The following is a 20197-nucleotide window of genomic DNA, read 5'->3' as shown; positions in this document are numbered from 1 at the left end:
ATAATACCTTCTGCAGCAATGTCTAAACTTTTTTTTTATATTAGGAATTGAATAACAAGAGTTATGGCAACCCTTTACGCTAACATTACGCTTGGCCATGATTATAGATTTTTAAATGCTCTAAAAAATTTTAACAAGGAAAAATTCAACAAAAATTTCTTTTCATATACTAAAAATAGATTTTGTTAATGAAACTTATAGGCCAAAAGATTACACTTAGTGCTATTTTAATTAAGAATAACTGATATGTTATTCCCCATAAACTCAGAAGCGTTGGCAGAATATGTCGGCACCAGATGGCAGAATTTAGGAAAGACGAAAATTGTTGGAATTTGGGGAAGCGTCGAGCGGCAGAATTAAGGGATGAGAAATTTTTTATGATTAAGGGAAAGCACTGGGATCCAGGATAAGGCGCAGTGAAAATTTAGAACTTAGAAAGGTGCTTTGTAGCAAAATTTAGGACCCGTAGACAAAAAAACAAACAAACAAACAAAAAAAAAAAAAAAACATGATGTTTATTGCCGAAATACATTTTTTAGCATAAGACTATGTGCAGATTGCTGTATGAAAACTATTTGGCAGGCGAAAAATGAAAATATATAGTTAGAATTGATGAGCCTTGGATATATGTATCTGATTGCAATAGAGAAAGATCTATTTACTATAAAAAGAGAAGGCAAATTATCACACGGTATTTAGCACCGGCCCTAGATAAAGCCTTAGGTATATGTGGGAGTTTATTTATTCATGACTCAGATTAGTTTTAAGCATGTGCAAAGATATAAACGTAGGTATAGTAAATAACTAAACTAATACAATTCAGGTTTAATTCAGTATGCAATAGGAGCAAGACAAAATTTAGTGAAATAACTTGGCTTTCATTGCCAATCTTGTGATACACAGTCAATAATGTATAACGGATGCTATTAAGCTAGGCTAAAATTATCTTTACTAATTCTAAGGCATTTCAGTTAATGTAGCAGACTGCGCTGCTCTCTAATCTTCTAATTTGATCAAGCTTATTATTTTTTGCAGACTGTTATTATTACGGCAATTTTATAAAAACTAAGCTTGAACTTTCGATTATGTCAAAAAGAGTTTCCAATTCTGGAGCTGCCAAAGGATCTACAATCCATCTCAAAATTATGCGAGGATTATGTCATTGGAAAGTCAACTATATATGACATAAAAAAAGAAAAAGGAACTTTTTGAATTTTTTGTGGAAGCAACTTAAACAACTGACATTGAAAGAAATGTTTTTAATAAAGTAAACAAATACTAAGCTTTTTTTTTTTTGTAAATTTTGGGTACCCTTTATACGAGGGCTATCCAGAAAGTAGATTACGTTTTGGAATAAAAAAGTATACAAAGTATAGGAAACAAATTTTATTATATACAGATGAAAGCCACACTCAAATACTACTTTTCTACATAGTCACCATACAAATTAAGGCATTTATCGTAGCGATGTACGAGCTTGGAAATTCCTTCGTCGAAAAATTCGGCCGCCTGCGCCTTCAACCACTTCGTTACCTCTTCTTGCCTTCCATCTTGCACAAAACTTGTGGTAACCAAGCTTTTCGCTGATGATTTCGTGCAACAAACTTCGCAAAATTTGTGGAAAACTCAAAGAAAGTTCCGTTATTGTGAAATTTCGATTTTCATGGACTTTAGCATCGACTTTTTCGAGAAGTTCGGCGGTCACTATGCTGGGTCTCCCACTTCGATCTTCGTCGTGAACATTGGTTCGGCCATTTTGAAATCTTATGACCCACTGACGCACTCCACCTTCAGTGATAATGTTGTCCCCATACACTTCACGAAGCTGCCGATAGATTTCTATCGGTTTACAGTTTTTTGCAGTCAGAAACCTTATTACTGAGCGCACCTCGCGGGATTTTCAATTAACACAGACATTTCAAACCGTCACAGTATCTGAACGGAGCACAGCACGAACCTCTCACTAGCACGGCTAGATGCAGACTGAGCTGCGCAACGCTCTGACCCCAAGATGGCCGCGCTAGCCCCGCCCCTAGCGGACACAGACGGAAACGTAATCTACTTCCTGGATGGCCCTCGTATTATAATTGTTCTTTATTTCATATTTTTAATTGTATAATTTCTGCATGCCATCTTACCAGATTTAAATTGATGATCTAATATCCGAAAAAATCCCAAATTCGGAATCGCCGAAGTCCCGACGAGTCTGGATTTCAGACTTTGTACTGTATATGCATTTAGAATGTGTAGAAAAACCTGCTAATTTTATTTCTTGAGTAATATGAACATTCAGAAGAAATATAAAATATATATGGTAAGGGCCAGTTACACAGCTAGTGTGGCAGAAGTTTTAGAATTTAGTGACACACCGAGCAACAAAATCTAGAAATGGCAAAACTTAGAATTTACAGCAGGCATTGGAAGCAGAATTTAGAAAGGCACTAAGCAGAAGAATTAAGGGTCCTCAGACGTTGCATCAAGTGGGAAAATGCCTAGTGCCATCCCTGTGTATGCATTAAGACACATGAGATGAATCTTTTAAATTGTCGGTTTTCAATTTCGTTATTAATAAAAAAATCCTTTCTATAATGCCTGTCCATGTGATAAGATTAGAAGCATTTCTGATATTTTCCATGCTTGTATCTAGTGAAAAGTAGAGAAAATAAAGAGAAGATAAACATGTTAAAAAAGAAGATTCAAGTATCAGACATTCAAATATTATGTTTTCATTGTTCTTCCAGACGTTCTCCAAAAGGTAAGAAGTTCATCGCAAACTTTCTGTAAAATACATCCATTACGTGTTGATACCATAGACATTTTTTCATTTTGTCACATTTTTCTGGAATCTTCTTGAATCGTGAGTCTATAAATTGATCCTTCAAATCTTTCTAAATTTTCCAAGCTGAAATGTCTAAAATCCTAAAGAAAATTATCCCTAACAATTCTGTAATAGCAAAAAGCCAGAAATATTTTTGAGGGAGGAAAACAGAGGGGGAAAAGTGTAAAATTAATTTTATAGAGAAAACTGAGGCACATGGGAAAAACTCTTACAATGAAAAAAATTGACGATATTTTTAATTAATTATATGGCTAATTTTGCTTTTGCTAAGAACTGTTTCATAAATTTTGCTTTATAGCATTACATATTGTTTATTTTTCAGATTTAAAATATTGTATAAGTTGCCAAAATGGAACTTTGTAATATGACAGCAAAAAATAAAAATGGTTTATTTGAATGTTATTTTTTAAATATAATTTCAATATATTACAATTATTTTAATAAAATTTATCATTGTTACAATGTTTTAAAAAAATCGTCGAAAATTTCCCAGATCTCGGAATTAAAAATTTTCTATAGAAACTGATCTTAAAATCACCAAAATGTTGATAGGTCGCCAAATTATAACTGTTCAATAAAAGAATTCACATCCCCAAAAGCAAAAAGTTATTTAAGAGCTCTTCATTAGAAAAAATGAAATAATTTAGAAATGCTTATGTTTCACTTCTTCCTCAGAAACTCAAGTATCCCAGCATTTATATTAGAAATAGGAACGAATTATAATCTATGAACCCATTCATCAATTCAAAAGATAACTATATTTATCAGTGAATTGCCAAAAATATTCCTCCAAAATGCTAATTCACACTCAAAATGGCAGTTAAAAAACAGACAGAAATTTCAGATGATTAAAATTAAGGACCTTCTGCTGATTTTGGCCGAAGTTTTAAAGACCGAAAATCGATTTAAAAAAAACCTAAGGACTGTATGAACCCTGTTACAACTATTTTCAAGAGTTACAAAAATGACAACTGCAGACATGATATGAATATGTCAGAGTGGAGCATGAACTCTTCAGACACTGATGTATGCTGTCTATGAAACTGTTGAGCAGAGCTTACCAGACTCTGCCCCATTTGCCTCTCAGAGTGATTGTAAGTTTCTACACAGTACAAAAGGCATTTCTATTTTTGAACAGTATGTTTGTCCAGTTCATCCAAGATATGCTTTACAGCATATAATTCCATGATATATGCAAACCATGCTATGTCAATATCTTCCTCTTAATGTATCGTATACTTCAGCTGTCTTATGGCACTGTGATCCATAACATAAAGTCTGTACCACCTGCACCACAAAAAAGATAGACATGACCCAGGAGAATTTCTATACAACATCAGTGTAACATCATTGTACTTGCATCAAAGATGTGATGAAGCATTATGCCATTACACATGATACCTGTCTACATACATAATTACTCTCTAGAGATAGCAATTAATTTCTTGGATATTCTGGTTATTCTTGGCTTTAACCCTTTCAGGACGGGCCTCCCATATACGGATTCTCTAAGAATGTCTCTTACAGCCGGGCGCCCCATCCATGCATCGCTAGAGATTGCATTCAGAGGACGGGTGATGCATATACGCATTTTAAGCTGGAGTGTTTTTTTGAAAGCCACTAGATGGCATCCTATGTCCATTACTTTTGAAATGAACACAGTTTCAGGTTCCTGATCTTGAGTTTGATATATTCTGCTTGACTTTGGTACTATTTTACTCATCAGCTCTTGCAAGGGGGGGGAGGGAAAGCATAAACAGAGGTGAGCTCTTTAAATTGCTGCGAGCTAATGAAAACATTTGCGTGTCTGATTTATATCCAATTCCTTTTTTATTCTATTTTTTCCTTTACTATGTACAGTCTTTTAGGGTTAGTATGTGGAGTAGTGTTATGTTTTGCATTGCTTTCAGATATATTTCCGTTTCTTCTCTTTTTATTTTGGAAAGCCTCACCTCCAGTATATTATGGCAGGAAGGAGCTATTTATCACAGGAAGAATACCCTCGTATGGTCAATGAACCATTTATTAACGCAGATGAGAGTGATGATTCATTTTTGAATGAGTTATAAAGTGATACTTTTTCTGAGAGATAGAAAGTGATACTTCTCCGTGCTTCAAGATTTACCACACTCAGTCTTAATTTTAAATTTTGTTACTTCTTACTGTAAATAGTCTTTATTGTGCTGTTTTATTAATTTTAAACTTTATTGATGGATTTTATCAATTAAAACTTTGGAATAATTTGAATAGCACTTCCGAAAATTATTTTACAAGATAAACAATTCTTTAAGTATGTTTTCATATAAAATAAAGAAAAGAACGTTATTAAGTGCTAATTTTAATGTATATAAGAGCTCAAGTAATAATCTAAAACGATACCAAAAATTGCGACGCTAGAAGCGAAACTTTTTTTCCTCTGATTTTTTAATAAAATTAGGCTTAGTGATGCAAAACCTCCATCCTGTACGGTGACTGCCTTCGATTCCCTTCCGTCCCGCACAAGCGTCTTAACGAAAGGTGCGCCGTCGCGAAAAGGTTAAGTGCCACTCTCTCTTCATGCTAGCCAATTTCTAGAACTGTGGTTAATGGTGAAGCAAGAGTTACAAAATTGGACCAGAGTTGCTGACTTCAACAAATATGTTGGACTAGATCCTAGAACATAATCTTTTCTGACAATGATGCGCTCATATTGGAATGCATGCGAAAAGATTTTGTCCAACACTGTTTAATTACTGAAAAATGATTCTTACAGGAATGCAAGAGCTAGCAGCACAGGAAAAATCTGAGATATTTTGGTCAGTAGTTGCACTTCCGTTTCTTTTAACCACTAGAATAAGATATCTATCCTCTTTGGGTGTGTGATCCTCCTATAGCATCCAGGATGTTTTCACACATCACTTCCACCTTCAACAACCTTCTTTAACTGCAAAATAACACTCTCCAACTCCATATTACTGTGGCAACTTGTAAGACACTTTTCGAGATATTCAAATGCATGTATCATGATTGTAAACACTCAAACAATATTTTACAGATAATTTGCAATCAATAATTGCTATGAAAAATGAAAATTATCACTAATACTTTCAGAAACTGACAACACGATTTTCCTCTCGGATGTTACTGCTTGCAATTACAAATAAGGAAACAAAAACAATGCAAGTGCAATGTCTTTTAGACAGATAAGAGGACAACACTCTCTATATCTTTTTTCCCTATGACTGTGCTACTGTTGTGAATGAAAATTTTCAGAAATTAATTTTTGCTTAGCAATGGTCAAGCAATGTAGTAAGTAATTTACAATTGGAATTTTATGTTCTTGTATGTCAGTTTACGTTTAATGTGTCAGTTGTAGTCTGTTTCTGTCACAAATGAATGCTAACTATTTTGTAATTTCTGTGTAACTGTTGCTTTTGAATTGCACAGGATAATAAATAAAATCTCTTATTTTACATTTCAACTATGAAATATTCATAATGTTTTAAAAGGTGAGAGAGATCTATTCACAGAGGAGAGAATAAAAGATTTTGCAGTTTTGAAAGAAGCACAAAATGTGCATTATTGTATACTTGTCCAAGTTACAGATATCTTGTTTGGTTTTTCTTTTCTCTTTCTTCTTGTTTAATACCAATAATTTTTCACTGCAGCTGGAATTCAACACAAATGTGAGAGCACTCTATGGAGAAGTGGTTGGTAAAAATAAAAATACAGTATACAATACTTATCTCATTGGCCTAGAATATAACAAGTTTTCCACTTTACTTACAGTTTAGATTTTAAGCCCATTACATCATTCAGTCCAGAGTAAATCTTCCATGGATTTACTTTGCTTATTTATCCAAAAATTTTAAGAACACAAATGTGGGTTTAACCCTTTCTAGGCTGGCATTGCATTTCACGTGTTCGGTGTTTCTGTGCCCATCAGTTGCATGCCATGCAACGAAGTGAAAAATTCCATCGTTGAAATTGAATTCGTTGCTACTCATGCGTCACTTTAAATTCAGCGATTATTTCTGAATATTACTAAGAGATAGCACGACTAACCCTAGTTTCTTTAAAATTTTCGCAGTGAGAGTTCCCACCTTAAATATCTGTTACTGATTATCCGCGCGATATCAGTTAGAACTTCAACTAAAAAATACCATTCAAAATATTTTTGATATTCATAGCCATTTTTTTTGATAAAGTAAGGAGAATATTATTATTTTTTTTTGATTAAATGAATGATTTTGACTTTGTGATAAATATTGTTATTATGCTCTGATGTCCAAGGCAGGTTGTAAAGCTGTTTTAACGGTAAGGATGAAAAATAATTTTTTAAGTAATTTTAATAATTATTTTTTTGTACATATTTATATTAAACAAATCAAAACAACAGAGTTAATAAATATAGTATCACACTATATTTTTTTTAACTTTAAAACTTGGGTGCATTGCAGAGAAAACTGGTGATCAGTGGATGGGATATCACATATTTGACCACAATAGGTCCATCAAAAATATTTTGCATTTTCGAATTTAGGATAGAACATATATTAATTTTAAGCAATAAAAAAATGCTTTGTACTAGTGCTGAAGATATGGGGGAAAAAAACCCTCTTCTTAAATTTGTCCCATTTTTAAAAATGACATTTTCTCTGACATGCTGAAGTACTGATATAGTAAATATTAAAATTAGAAAGGTAAAATATGTTTATCTCCTATTTAAAAACAAACTAATACATGATATTATAAAATAGAAAATGTAACAGTTAAGATAGCAATTTTAGCCTTAACTGGAAATATATAAGATCTATAAGTGATTTTGTTTTACAGTATAACTTAGGTGCATGATTTACATTAAATGCAACTAATGAAACAGATATTAGCACAGTAGGTTCTTTTCTAATGTATGCTTAATCTGCATAAATGTTGCAAGTTCTAGAACAAATATATGAAAGGAAAAAAAATGAATGTCACAGCAGTACTGATAAATATGCGTTTGACTCTTGCATATGATACAGTGATTTACCTCCCTTGTGTATGCAATACCAGTCTACACCTAATACTGCCCTCCAGTTACTCATGAGATGATGAAATGACTATTTAGACATCTGCCAGAAAATGCCAAATTGGCAAGTGTCCAGATAGTAATAAGGGGAAAATGTTAATAAGTTTAATAATATGCATTCTACACTAATAATTCCATTTAAATACTTCTACTCAAATATAAATATAGTTTTGGAATAAATAACATACATCATAAATATTAAATTTGAGCTAAAACTCTACTCACATCCACTACTTAAACCATAGGGACCTAATAAAACACCATTTTCACTTAGCTTGCCTGAACTACCAGACCTTTGGAGAAAATTCATGTCTTCTGTTTCAGGTATAGTTCCACCTAAAATGATTAATTATTATAAACTAAAACAGACTTCCTTATTTGCATAATATAGTATTTTCATAAAGCAGTTTACAGTTATATATAATAAATGAATCAAATCTTTATTTCATATTATAATATACAACTAAAAATTAAGCATTTTAAGGCAAATTTATCTTTTGAAGCATAGTGCTGAAATGTAAATAATTAACATCATTACATATTATTACAATTTAACACAATTATATTAATACAATAGCATTCCTATTTAAAATATACAACACCATAAATTTGTTTCATCATTTAAAGAAAATATAGTACAGTTTTCTAACAGGATTTCTTAATGATCAAAGTTTTAAATGACTTAAATACTGCTTAATAAAATATAATTAGCTAAATTCTCATTAAAAATTGAAATTAACTTCATTAAGAAATAAACTGATGTGGTATTTGAAAATGTATATTAATGTTCATCATGCATAGATCATAGACTTTTTTCTTTCTTTCTTTTTGGTAGCAATTAACAAAATTCTTAAAGAGCATATTTACTCCCAGCAAAGTATCAGTATCACAAATGGTTTGTCTGATAAGTATCATACACGCTCCAAAAGATATTCTCAAGATTTCTAAAAAAAATATTTGGCTAAAGATATATAAATATCTCAATTAATACTACAACTAGAACTTACAAATTTATAATTATTTATTTAATTACCCCGAGTTCTTTTAAAAGTGTAAAACAGCTTTTATTTCTCTGAACCCTAAAATCAAATTATCAACTTCCAATTTTTTTCACTATATTAAAGGTCTATTGTAAATGTGTACATATATGAACTCATCTTACGTTACCACTATTAGTGCAACAGAATAAAATGTCTTTTGGAAATGATTTTAACTACAGATGTTGATTTTGATGGATTCACCACAATTGTTTCTGATGCACAATAAAAAAAAAAAAAATTGACAGACTTTTTCAAATATTAAGTTCAACAACATGATTTCTGGCTATCTCCTTTTTAAATCATGTTCAATTTAAAATTTACAAATAATGAAAATTAATCTAATTACCTTTAAAAAAACTTTATCACTTCTTTAATTTATGGTTATTTAATTTATTCTTCTTTAATTTATAATGAATTTTAATGCAGATGGAAGATAAGGATTTAGTTATGTGAAGCAAAAAATTTTACATGTATTTTACTTGGCAGCAACAGTACTAGATATGTGCAAAAGGTTCTACCTATTTCTAAATCTAAAAACAAAGGCGGAAAACAGCTACAATTTCATGCGAGCAAAGCAGCTAAGCTTTCGTCTGATCGTCATTGTTATGTATGACCTCTTGCATTTCATCTGAGTGGGTTTATCTCATGCTGATAAATCGCCTTTGTTTTATAGTCATGATGTTGTTTTCACACTTCTTTTATCATAAAACATCTGGAAAATGAAGATGTTCTGGAATGAGCAAATGAGATGGTAGTGTTTAAAGGCAAGACTTCAAAAATATTAGATGGGATGATACTTCCCAATCAAACATTTGCAACGTTTGTCAAGCAATTCAAGCAGAATGATTCCAGACATTATCACAATAAAAGATGATGTCCTTGAGTTTAACAAGTGCCAGCCACTAAGACGTCAGTTCTTCTCTTGGGTAGTCCAATTACTAACAGTGGAAATCTGGACTTATCTTTTTTGGTAACATTTGGGTAGATTATTTTTCTGACATTTCACCACATACCTAACAAACAACAGCACAATTCTGCAACTAAACACAGTCCTTCAATGACTGACATTGCAGTGCAGTACCCAATTATAATTTTCCATTATAATTAATTACAAAAAATCATTCCCTTCTGTAACAAAAATGCACAGGTATGGACTTTTTTCTCTTGATGCTTCACAGAAACTTGGTGTGGAATTCACTGATTAAACATCATGATGAACACTGGTGTCTCCAAACACTTTTCATATGCTATTCTGTGTATTCTGAATATTGTATATGCTGTTCTGTGTGTTTCTGCTTGTTTGTAGGCCGCTGTTTTAAAGCCTTTTATCTGTCACTTCATTAGAAACTATTGATGAGAAACCAGAACTAGACTGATCTGTAAATTATCTGTACCATTACTGAATTCTTAAAAACCAATGGTAATGTACTATTATCAACTGCATAATCTTTATACATTTGAGAAATGCTATGGCAAACAGCAAAGTCAGTACTACTTTTATCAGACTTGTACAATACACGATGGCTGATGTGTTTCTTATGGTGCATTATTTTGATATGTAAACACATGAGTTATTCTGACAAACTGAATACTTTTATATGACCTATTGCTACCCTCTTTGCTGATAAAAATTACCAGTTATTCAGTATCATTTGTGACATTTATCATCTGATCACAGTTTGCACCTACAAAATGTGAAAATTTGCATACAGCCAATAACTCCAAAGAAACTATTAGCAATATTACAATAATTTTAATCATAAATAATTCAAGGCCTATGAAGATGTATTTAGCAATTATCTGCTACTTAAAACTCTTGTCCTACGGAAAATAGTGAATATAAAAATAAATTGTCTTTGATCCATCTTTTTTTGTTGTCAGGTTTGTAAATATTAACTACTTTTTTCCTTTTTCCTTCCCCCCTTTTTTTAAAGGAGGCAAAGGTAAGTGATTTTAAAACCAGTAAAATGAATTTTTAGAGTATGACATAATTTCTACTTTATGGGGAAAAAATTGAGTCCAAAAATCAGTACAAAATAAATTCACGTGAACTACATTCAGCAGGTTTACCAAGAATTAATGTAAATTAAAAAATGTGAGATACATGATTTGAATAAATATTCTCAGCAAACAGCAGAGTGGATTAATCTTATATTAATTTCATATAACTAGGAAAAAGCACAAAGCAGGTCAAATATTATATTAACATTAACATACAAATGCTAACTATGTTTAAAAAATGTTACAACATTTTTCAACAACAAATAGATGTGGTTAGGTAGTTTAGTACTCAAAAACAGAATAGTCTTTCACTGTAGCTTAGATCAATAAAAAGCAAAAATGGCAGTTGTTATCCATAAAATTTCCTTTGTGTGTGTGTGTGTGCATATTAATGTCTTTGTGTATATGTGTGTGCCTAATGTTGATGCATAATTTCACATACGTTAACTCATCCCTTAAAATCATCAACAGTGTCACACAGAATACTTAGTTAAAGCACTTACAGTACACAGCAGATGAATATGTTTAAAAAATATTACATGACATTTTTCAACAACAAACAGATGTGGTTAGGTAGTTTAGTACTCAAAAATAGTATTAGTCTTTCATTGTAGCTTAGTTAATAAAAAGCAAACATGGCAGTTGTTATCCATAAAATTCTCTTTGTGTGTGTACATCTGTGTGCCTAAATTTGCTGCATAATTTCACACATATTGACTCGTCACTTAAAAGCATCAGCAGTGTCACACAGTATACTTAGTTAAAGTACCTACAGTATACAACAAATGAAGTTTCTGAGCACCTACCTATTATAGCAAAGAAAACATTAATATTTCTATTGCCAAATTAATATTAGATCAACACTTTAAAGAATTTTTTTTTAAAATTTGTCTTTTGTTTTCTAAATTTGTCTAATGGTTTAAAAATGGACACATTTTCCTACCTTTCATTGGTGTTAAATTACAAAGCAGGTATACTTATTCTATACTTATTATTTAATATTGTATCACTTAAAAACCTAATTAGCATTTTCAGTTACATAACATCATTTTTATTAAAGCAAGTTTCAGTTATCAAAAATATTATTAAATGTTAATATATACATACAAAATATGTGTACTGGTTTTCCCCTTTGAAAGGCATAAACAAGTCTGTGAATTAAGTTATATATTAACATATTTGAGCATTTTTTCAGCTCTATAATGCGAAATGATTCAATTTCTGATTGGAATAATATTTTCCATACTTGGCCATATATCCTTTGTGTTGAACTCAGGGAGAGTCATTGCTCTTCCGGCACCAAATGTAGCTCGAAGAGGACAAGTAGAATTGTTCCTGAAATCTAAGGCCCTAAATGCTCCGTGCTCATTGCGACAGTGATAAGGATCACAGCGCCTTAACTCTCTGCAGGGTATGGGTGATACAGAATTGCTTGGCATGCAACAATTTAGTGGAGGTGTAGATCCTGGAGGTATAAAAATTGAGGATACCAAGTTCATGAAATAAAAATAAAAATAAATTAACGAAGATAGGGAAAGACCTAATAATGGATAAAAACACAGCTTTGCAATCAATTAGGGAAGAAAATGAAAATAAATAGGCTGAGATATGAAGATGCATAAGATGTTACTTGGAATAAAAAGAATAAATGATTGAATCTGGAGAAGCATATCTAACCTTAATATATATTTCTCTGAAATTAATTTACATTAATTCTGATATTCAAAGTATAATACTTGAACTACAGTTACACAGCTAAGATTTTCTACATACTATACGATACTATTTTCGCTTTTTAATTTTTTGGGGGGATATAGAGTGTTTACAGCATATCCATTAAAAATCTTAGCACTCTATTATGGTCATATATTCATATCCAGTGTTTAAAATGATTAAAATCTATATTATTTTATGCTGCAATATAATAAACTAATAAGATGAAAATTATCTATGACAGAATATTAAAAGCAAATGGCATAAAAAAATTTAAAGTGCCATGCAAATATAAAAATGATTTTAATAGTAGTAAATGGAATTAAAAAAAAAAAAGCTTGCATTAGGAATAAAATCTGACACTGCCAAAATAAAATCCGTAATTCAATACCAAATCTAAGTAACATTTTTAAGTACGGTATCGTTAGCTACACTGCAATAGAAGCATAAGAACTTACATGATATACAGAGTGCATAATTAGCTGCAGCTAGACTCAGTTATAGCTGTGATTACAATACACATTCAGCAGATTGGTCAGTTTAACCTCTGTTTCTGATTTCATGGTATTATCAGGTTTTTCTATCCAAATACAATACCATGTGTAAGTCAAAATTTGATAATGTTCAAACAACATTACCTTCTCTTTTTTTTTTTTTTTAAAGAATCATTTTGAAACAGACTATCTTATACAAATCAGGATCTCTTTTAATCACTGCACTGCATATTCATACAGCTTCTAAAACTGTTTCTCTTAATAACTCTTAAACTTAATTTTATTCTTTGTATTTCTTCTCCATTAAACTAACTTTTTAACTCTAAGAATTTATATTTTGTACTCTTCAAAACAAATATATAATATTGTATACATTAAAAAAATGTAACAAATGCCTATTATGGAAATTTTTGTCTTAAATTATGAAATACATACCCCTTTTTATAATTCTTATTGTAAATATATTACACACACCCTTTCCTTTAATTTCAAAGAAAAATATCTCTTCAAAAGAATGAATACTTTCAAATTTTAAATATCTTACAAATAAATTTTCAAACTTCAAGAAAAATTTTCTTGAACTTGATAATTCTTATTAAAAATCATTTTTCATTTAAATCACAATCAGTAGTTATACACAACTACCCCAAACAGAGTAATAATTAGCTAAGAAAGCTGTTACTGCTTCTCATTTTTATACCTATACTTTGTTGAAATAAAACATGAATGCATTGAAAGTGCAAAGCTGTGTCTTAGCAAACTTAAAAAGAAATTAAAAATGAAACAACATTGTAGAAAAGGAGAATGCTAGCATGATGAAGGAAAAAATCAGGTGCATGCTAATTAAACCACAACGAAATATGACAAATAGGAAATGTAACAAAAAACAAAACAAAACAAAGAAAAAAAACCTTTTTACCATCATTCAATGTGATACAACCAATGAGAGAGACATGAATGTATCTTTCTCACAAGAACCTACATTCAGTGGTGAGCTTTACTATAGTAATACACTTATACTCTTAAAGAATACACACTTCACACTTCTTATACTCTTAAACACACACTCCTTACACTCTTAAACTTCACATTTCTTATACTCTTAAAGAATATAAAAGAGATGTTCTATAAGTACTGAAGATTTACACTTTTAAAATTTTACACGTTAAAAGTTAAGATTATTTTTTATACATAGAAAATATGTGAATTAATTTAACATATTTCAACTTGACATTCCATTGAAATGTTAACATTTAATACAAAAACATAAAAACTAAAGTGTAAAAATTAGCAATATAAAAAGATGCCTATTTGGTGTCATATCAAGCAACACTATTTTTTAACTTTGCACTATAATTTCCCTTGATTCACATATGAGTATATCGAGATTTTCATTAATAATCTGTTGAATTTTAACTATATTAACTTTTCACAATATTTTCAGTCACTTAAATACCATAAAAATGTAATATTTTCTAGTAATTCCCTTCTTTTTCACCCATTTCAATAATCATCTAAAACGGTAAAAATATTCTGTCATGAGCAAAACTGTTTCACAAAAAAGCTCCTTCCAAGCTGTGGTACTTCATGATGGGGAATCTAAAATCCCTAACATTTAAATCCTATTTGAGGATTGTAAATATTATTCTATTTAATTTAATGTTTGCACATTACATGAACTGCTAACTGGACAGCTATCATGCCAATAAGCTGCCAACTGGCAATTTGTGTAGTTGGCAGAAAGGTTAACTACCTATTGGACCAAAGCCAAATGTCAGTTCTGTAGGTCAGATTAGCTTGCAGCGATAACAAAAGTCACAGAGGTACAGATTAGTACACTAAAATTTACATATACTCACAAAGAAGTTTTTTTTTATAGGTGGTATTCTACAAGAAAATGCAATGTTATGAAGTACAGCTTAAATGCATGATATGTTAAATTACTGGAGAAATTTTACAGTTTTTGCAATTATTGAGTTCATTAGTGAAACATAGTTTAAAAGAATAAACTAATATAATACAATTATGTTAAAATTTAAATGCTGCCAATTTGAATAAATGTTCATACAGCAGAACTTTACTTCAACATAAAAGCAAAACTGACATTACCTGACCGCCTCAGTGGTGATCCAGAGAAAGCTTGTGGAGGAGTAGCCTGATGTCTCCAGCTGGTGGGTGTCTGACGTCCTGAACCTGGTGGTGGTGTACTGCCACTGAAACTCCTAATCCTACCACCTGCAGGTGGTGTGCCAATAGTAAATTGAACTGAAAAATAAAAAGCAAAATGTATTATAATTGATAAATATTAATAACAAAATATATTGAGCAACAACTTATAGAAAATGTTTCATAAGAAATGACCGCTAATTGAAAAAAAAAAAATTTTTTCCCCCAATTATCCTAAAGTCTACAACACGAAGAATACTCACACATGTAAGGAAACAAAAACACATGCTATGAAGCAAAAGTTTTTCCCCCCTTTCTCTTCTATTCAATAATCAGGAATTCCTTTTATATGAATAAAATGAATCTTATTTATTGTTTTCAGCACCATAAAGCAGGATGCAGAAAACAATAAATAAGATTGACAGTTTCTTCTCAGGCATGTAATGACATATGGATGACACCCTGAAGTGAAGCACACTATGTTAAATTCAAAATCAAATAAAATTCAACTTTAGTATGATCCCATACCAGTTTCTTTTGAAATGCATACACTTTAGTTTAAAATAACATGCTGAATAGCAATTATTGGAGAAGTTAAGCAACAAGAATCAGTATAATGTTGATAAATTTGTAGGACTAGTTGCTACGGTTTATAATACCGTAGAAAGTAGTCCCGCAAATAGTTAAAAACAGTTTTCTACGGTTAAATACAGAACCATCTTCTTCAGCTGTCTGAGAGCAATCTGATTCCTGCTGTTTAACTTCTCTAACAATGCATACACTTGCTTCTGTAAAATCAATATCAACACTTGAATTTTGACTAATTCTGAACAAACATCTAGTCTAAATACACAGTTCATTTTAATACATTAAATTTATAAACCTTTTCATTTTTGTAACCACTGACCAAAGGTAGGCTGGGTCAATTAGTACTGCCAAAAATTATTACATAATGGATTTCTTACCTTTTCTAAAAATATTAATGTAGTAAAATCAATAACTACAAATTACCATCCTACTGAGCTGAAATTACTGAAGGCCTAAGTTTTAAGTAATGTCAATATTAAAGTAATAAAAATTCTATTCTGATTTATTCCTATCTTCCATTAACTTTATTTTGGTTATCAATAACCTTCAGCATTTACTTGTAAAATAAAATTAAGGTACAAATCATTTATTACAGGTAATACAAAAATTAAGTAAGCTTAACTAAAACTTATGTAAGTTAACAGAATAATAATGGTATTCATTTAAAGCAGACCTGGGCAACATGTGGCCCATTATGTATAACTGTGTGACCAGTCGAGTGATTTTATATATCTAATTAAACTTTTGTTTTTCATTGCATGTACACAAAAAATATTAAATGAATTATGATTTGAAATAATGATAAAAATTTAAATTTTAAATTATGATAGAAAAACCACGTAAAAAAATGTAATACAAATTACACACCACTAAGTGATAATTTCACCAAGGAGCAATCTTAGTTGTGTATGGAGTCAAGGCTGACTCGAGACACTACACATGCTTGGGTCCATTATTACATAATGGATGTTATCCACTGCAGAAATGAAATTAATGTTTCAAGTGAATCTCTGTCAAAGTACCTGTATGTTAACCTTTTATATGCCAATTTTCCATAAATGGAACATTGAATTTAAAATTTCATAAAAAACACAATTTTATTAATATTGCTTTGTATAAATTATTACATGGAGAGTAAATATGGATTGATTTTAGTAGCAATACAATGCTTCTAAAAGAAATAGTATCTTGATAAAAAAAATTCCTTATTTCAACTTTTTTCCTACTTTTCTAAGAGCAAAATTCAAATAAAATTTTAAATTCAACAAATGTTTTTAAAAACCAATGAGGATATTTAAAAATGATCATTTTATGCATAGACAGTAAGTTATCATAGACAGATGATCATTATTTTTTACTCTGAGGTAAGAAATGTAGATGTTCCAGAAAGGGAACATTGGCATGTAAAGGTATATTTTTTAACACTATGAAATTTCTTTGACTGCCATGAATAGAGGCAAGGGGAAAGATTTTCCAAATGTGAAAAGTTCCAGTAAGTGTGGAAAATAGAAAATGCAATGCAGAAAGGAGAAGTTTTAGCTGTAGATGAAAATGATATTGGATAGTTTTTTGGATTACTGTTGTTTAGCGGGTACCATCAAGTAAGTACACGCCAAAGATTTATCTGTCTCAGTAGTTTTTTCTGTAATGCCGAGAAATAGATTTCGAAAATTGAAAAAATATTTTCATACTACAGACAATACCAAGTTGGCATTAGGAGATAAAACATTGAAAAGTTTCTCTTTTTTATGAAGAACAGGGAAACAAATTCAACAGTTCGGCATCTTCCATTCTAAATTGAGTATGGATGAATCGATGGTCCCCTTTTATGGTCATCATTCAGTTAAAATGTTCATCTGAGGTAAACAAATTCCATTTGGTTATAAAATATGGATGTTGTGCTCCAATAATGGCTATCCATATGCAATGAGAACCTGTAGTGGGAAGAGTTCAGTAACAGAAAACTCCCCTCTGGGATCTAGAGTTGTGTGGGAACTTTTATCAAGTGTTGAAAATCCAGGTAAGCATGGAATTTATTTTGATAACTTTTTTCCATCCCATAAATTGTTCACGGATTTATCTGAAAAGAACTTTAAAGCAACTGGGACAATTCGGGATTTTCGGACAGGAAGATGCCCTCTCAGATCTCCAAAGGAAGCTTCAAAATGGCAAAGAGGAAATTTCGATTACCGAAGTGATGGTAGTATTTGATTGGAAAGACGCTGTAGTAACTATAGCATCCAATTATTCAAAGCATGAACCTGTCAGTAAAGCTAAGAGATTCTGCGGGACCAAAAAAAAGAAAATTGATATTCCTCAGCCATATCTCATAAAAATGTACTATGAAAGAATGGGAGAAGTCGATTTGCTAGATAGACTTCTTGGATAATATCGACCTATGTTTAGAAGCAAAAAATGGTACTGGAACCTATTTAGCAATGCATTAAATATGGCTGTTGTTGTCAGGTGGATTTTACATTCACATTTGCACAAAGATACAGAAGCAGAACTGATCTCAATTTCAGGAGAGAAGTAACTTTATGTCTGCTTCACATGAAACCAAAAGTCCATTCAGTTCCTGGACCTCGTGCACATAACTCTGAATCTTTGAGAAAATCAGATTCACATCATCTTGTGCCAACAACACAAGGATGTTGTGCTGTATGTCAGAAGAACACTACAAACAAATGTTTTGAGTGCAAGCAAAGACTGCATCAGAAATGCTTTCCTAACTATCCTGGACAGTAGAAAAAAAGACTCAGAACATAAAAAAAATTATTATTTTTTGTCCTTCCAGAAATGTTGGTAAGTTTCTATTTTTACTTGTATTATTTAACTTTTTATTCACGATTCCTGCAGCATGAATTTTTGTATGGAGATTCATTGTTACTTCTTTATTCTACAACTCTTTTCCTCGTTTCAGTATAAAATGCTAACAATTCATGTAAAATTCTTTTAGGAATTCCTGCTTATCAACTATGTAATTTTTGTTTTAATTTATTATGAAAGCTTTTTTCTGTGGAAGCTTCATATCTTCTCCTAAGAAACTTTGGTGGAGTAGCTTTGCAGTTCTAAAGGTGTAGACTCCCTATTTTTTTGCTTAATCTATGTTACTTCCGAATAATGTTGAGAAATCCATTTGCTAATGCTGAAAAAGTGCAGACAAAAATGAAGCTTCAAATTAGAATGTCGATAACTATGTTTTACAAAAATCATGTAAAAAAACTGTTTCCCACCAATGTTCCATTTATGGAACATGTTATAAATCATCAAAAAAATTTTTTTAAATTTATTTTCTTTTTTAATGAGTTTTAAATCGATTTTTCACAACGAAACATTTATTTTACTTTCACATCATAGTGTGGCGTGTAAAAGGTTAAGAACAAAAGTTTTATCAAAGCAGGAATCGCTCTGTCGGTCTGCGGAGGGAAAAACATACTTGAAGCTTACTTTACAGGACTATCTATCCAGCCTATACCTTTTTGTGCATATGCAAAATAGCTCTCGAACTACAGTTGAAGCACATCCAGCCTTAATATCTTTTTATGCATGTGCAATATAGTTCTCGTGCCAGTGTCAAAAGTCATGCTTATCAAGTTTTTTGTGTGTGGTGCTTACAGGTGAATAAAACTGATATCTGAAGACATTCAAAGAAAGTTTGAAATTTATTTAAGTTAATATATTTTTATTAATGCAAAAAAATTTAAATTTAGTAAGAATTTAATAAGTGTTACATTCATAAAAGCTATTATAAATTTTGAAGTGTCAAGTGATCATTATTTGCATTAAGTTTTACAAGGGCTTCAAACTGGAACTGAAAGAAAACCGAAATGATGATTGGTTTTTAGACCTACATTTTTTAGTGGATGTAGCAGAAAAACTTAATCAGCTAAATATTGACTTGCAAGATAATTTAATATTTGATGCTTATTATCAAAGCTTTTAATACGAAATTAGTGTAAATTTGAGTGTCAACTTGAGATAATAATGCTCAATATTTTAAACTGTTAAATAACTTTTGAAAATGATTCTCAAAATAATAATCTATCATACCAATAATCAAAATAATAATCTATCATATCATATCATCTCAAAATAATTAAATAACGAATTTTTTTACAGTATTTGATAATTGTTTTTCAAAATTAGCAAAATATGATTAAACATTTGAAATATTTTCATGCCCCTTTCATAAAATTTGTAAATGGAGTTGAGTTACAGCGCAACAATGAAATGAAGCAAATTTTTGTGTCGACGTCTAGAATTAATTTTTACAATACTTACACTACATCAGAGAGATATTATA

The 20197-nt window shown here is 30.8% G+C and overlaps 1 protein-coding gene across 4 annotated transcripts in view; it reads right to left on the bottom strand.

Annotated features, from left to right (window-relative positions):
- Positions 1–20197, bottom strand: part of Atg1 (serine/threonine-protein kinase unc-51-like protein Atg1) — a 279303-nt gene that overhangs the window by 26950 nt on the left and 232156 nt on the right. For 3 of the 4 annotated variants that reach the window (XM_085823741.1, XM_085823742.1, XM_085823744.1), the window contains 3 exons: positions 15247–15402; positions 12177–12395; positions 8115–8225 (listed from right to left, as the gene is read on the bottom strand). In XM_085823741.1, the coding sequence (XP_085679867.1) occupies positions 8115–8225; positions 12177–12395; positions 15247–15402 (486 nt within the window). The remainder of the gene's footprint in view (positions 1–8114; positions 8226–12176; positions 12396–15246; positions 15403–20197) is intronic. The other variant, XM_085823743.1, reaches the window with a different exon arrangement.

This window comes from Stegodyphus dumicola, chromosome 9 (genome assembly GCF_044657685.1).
Source record: "Stegodyphus dumicola isolate Sdum_Otavi_A_Nest chromosome 9, ASM4465768v1".
Classification (NCBI taxonomy): Eukaryota; Metazoa; Arthropoda; class Arachnida; order Araneae; family Eresidae; genus Stegodyphus; species Stegodyphus dumicola.
The sequence above is the reverse complement of the archived record's forward strand: the minus strand, read 5'-3'. Positions and strand labels throughout refer to the sequence as shown.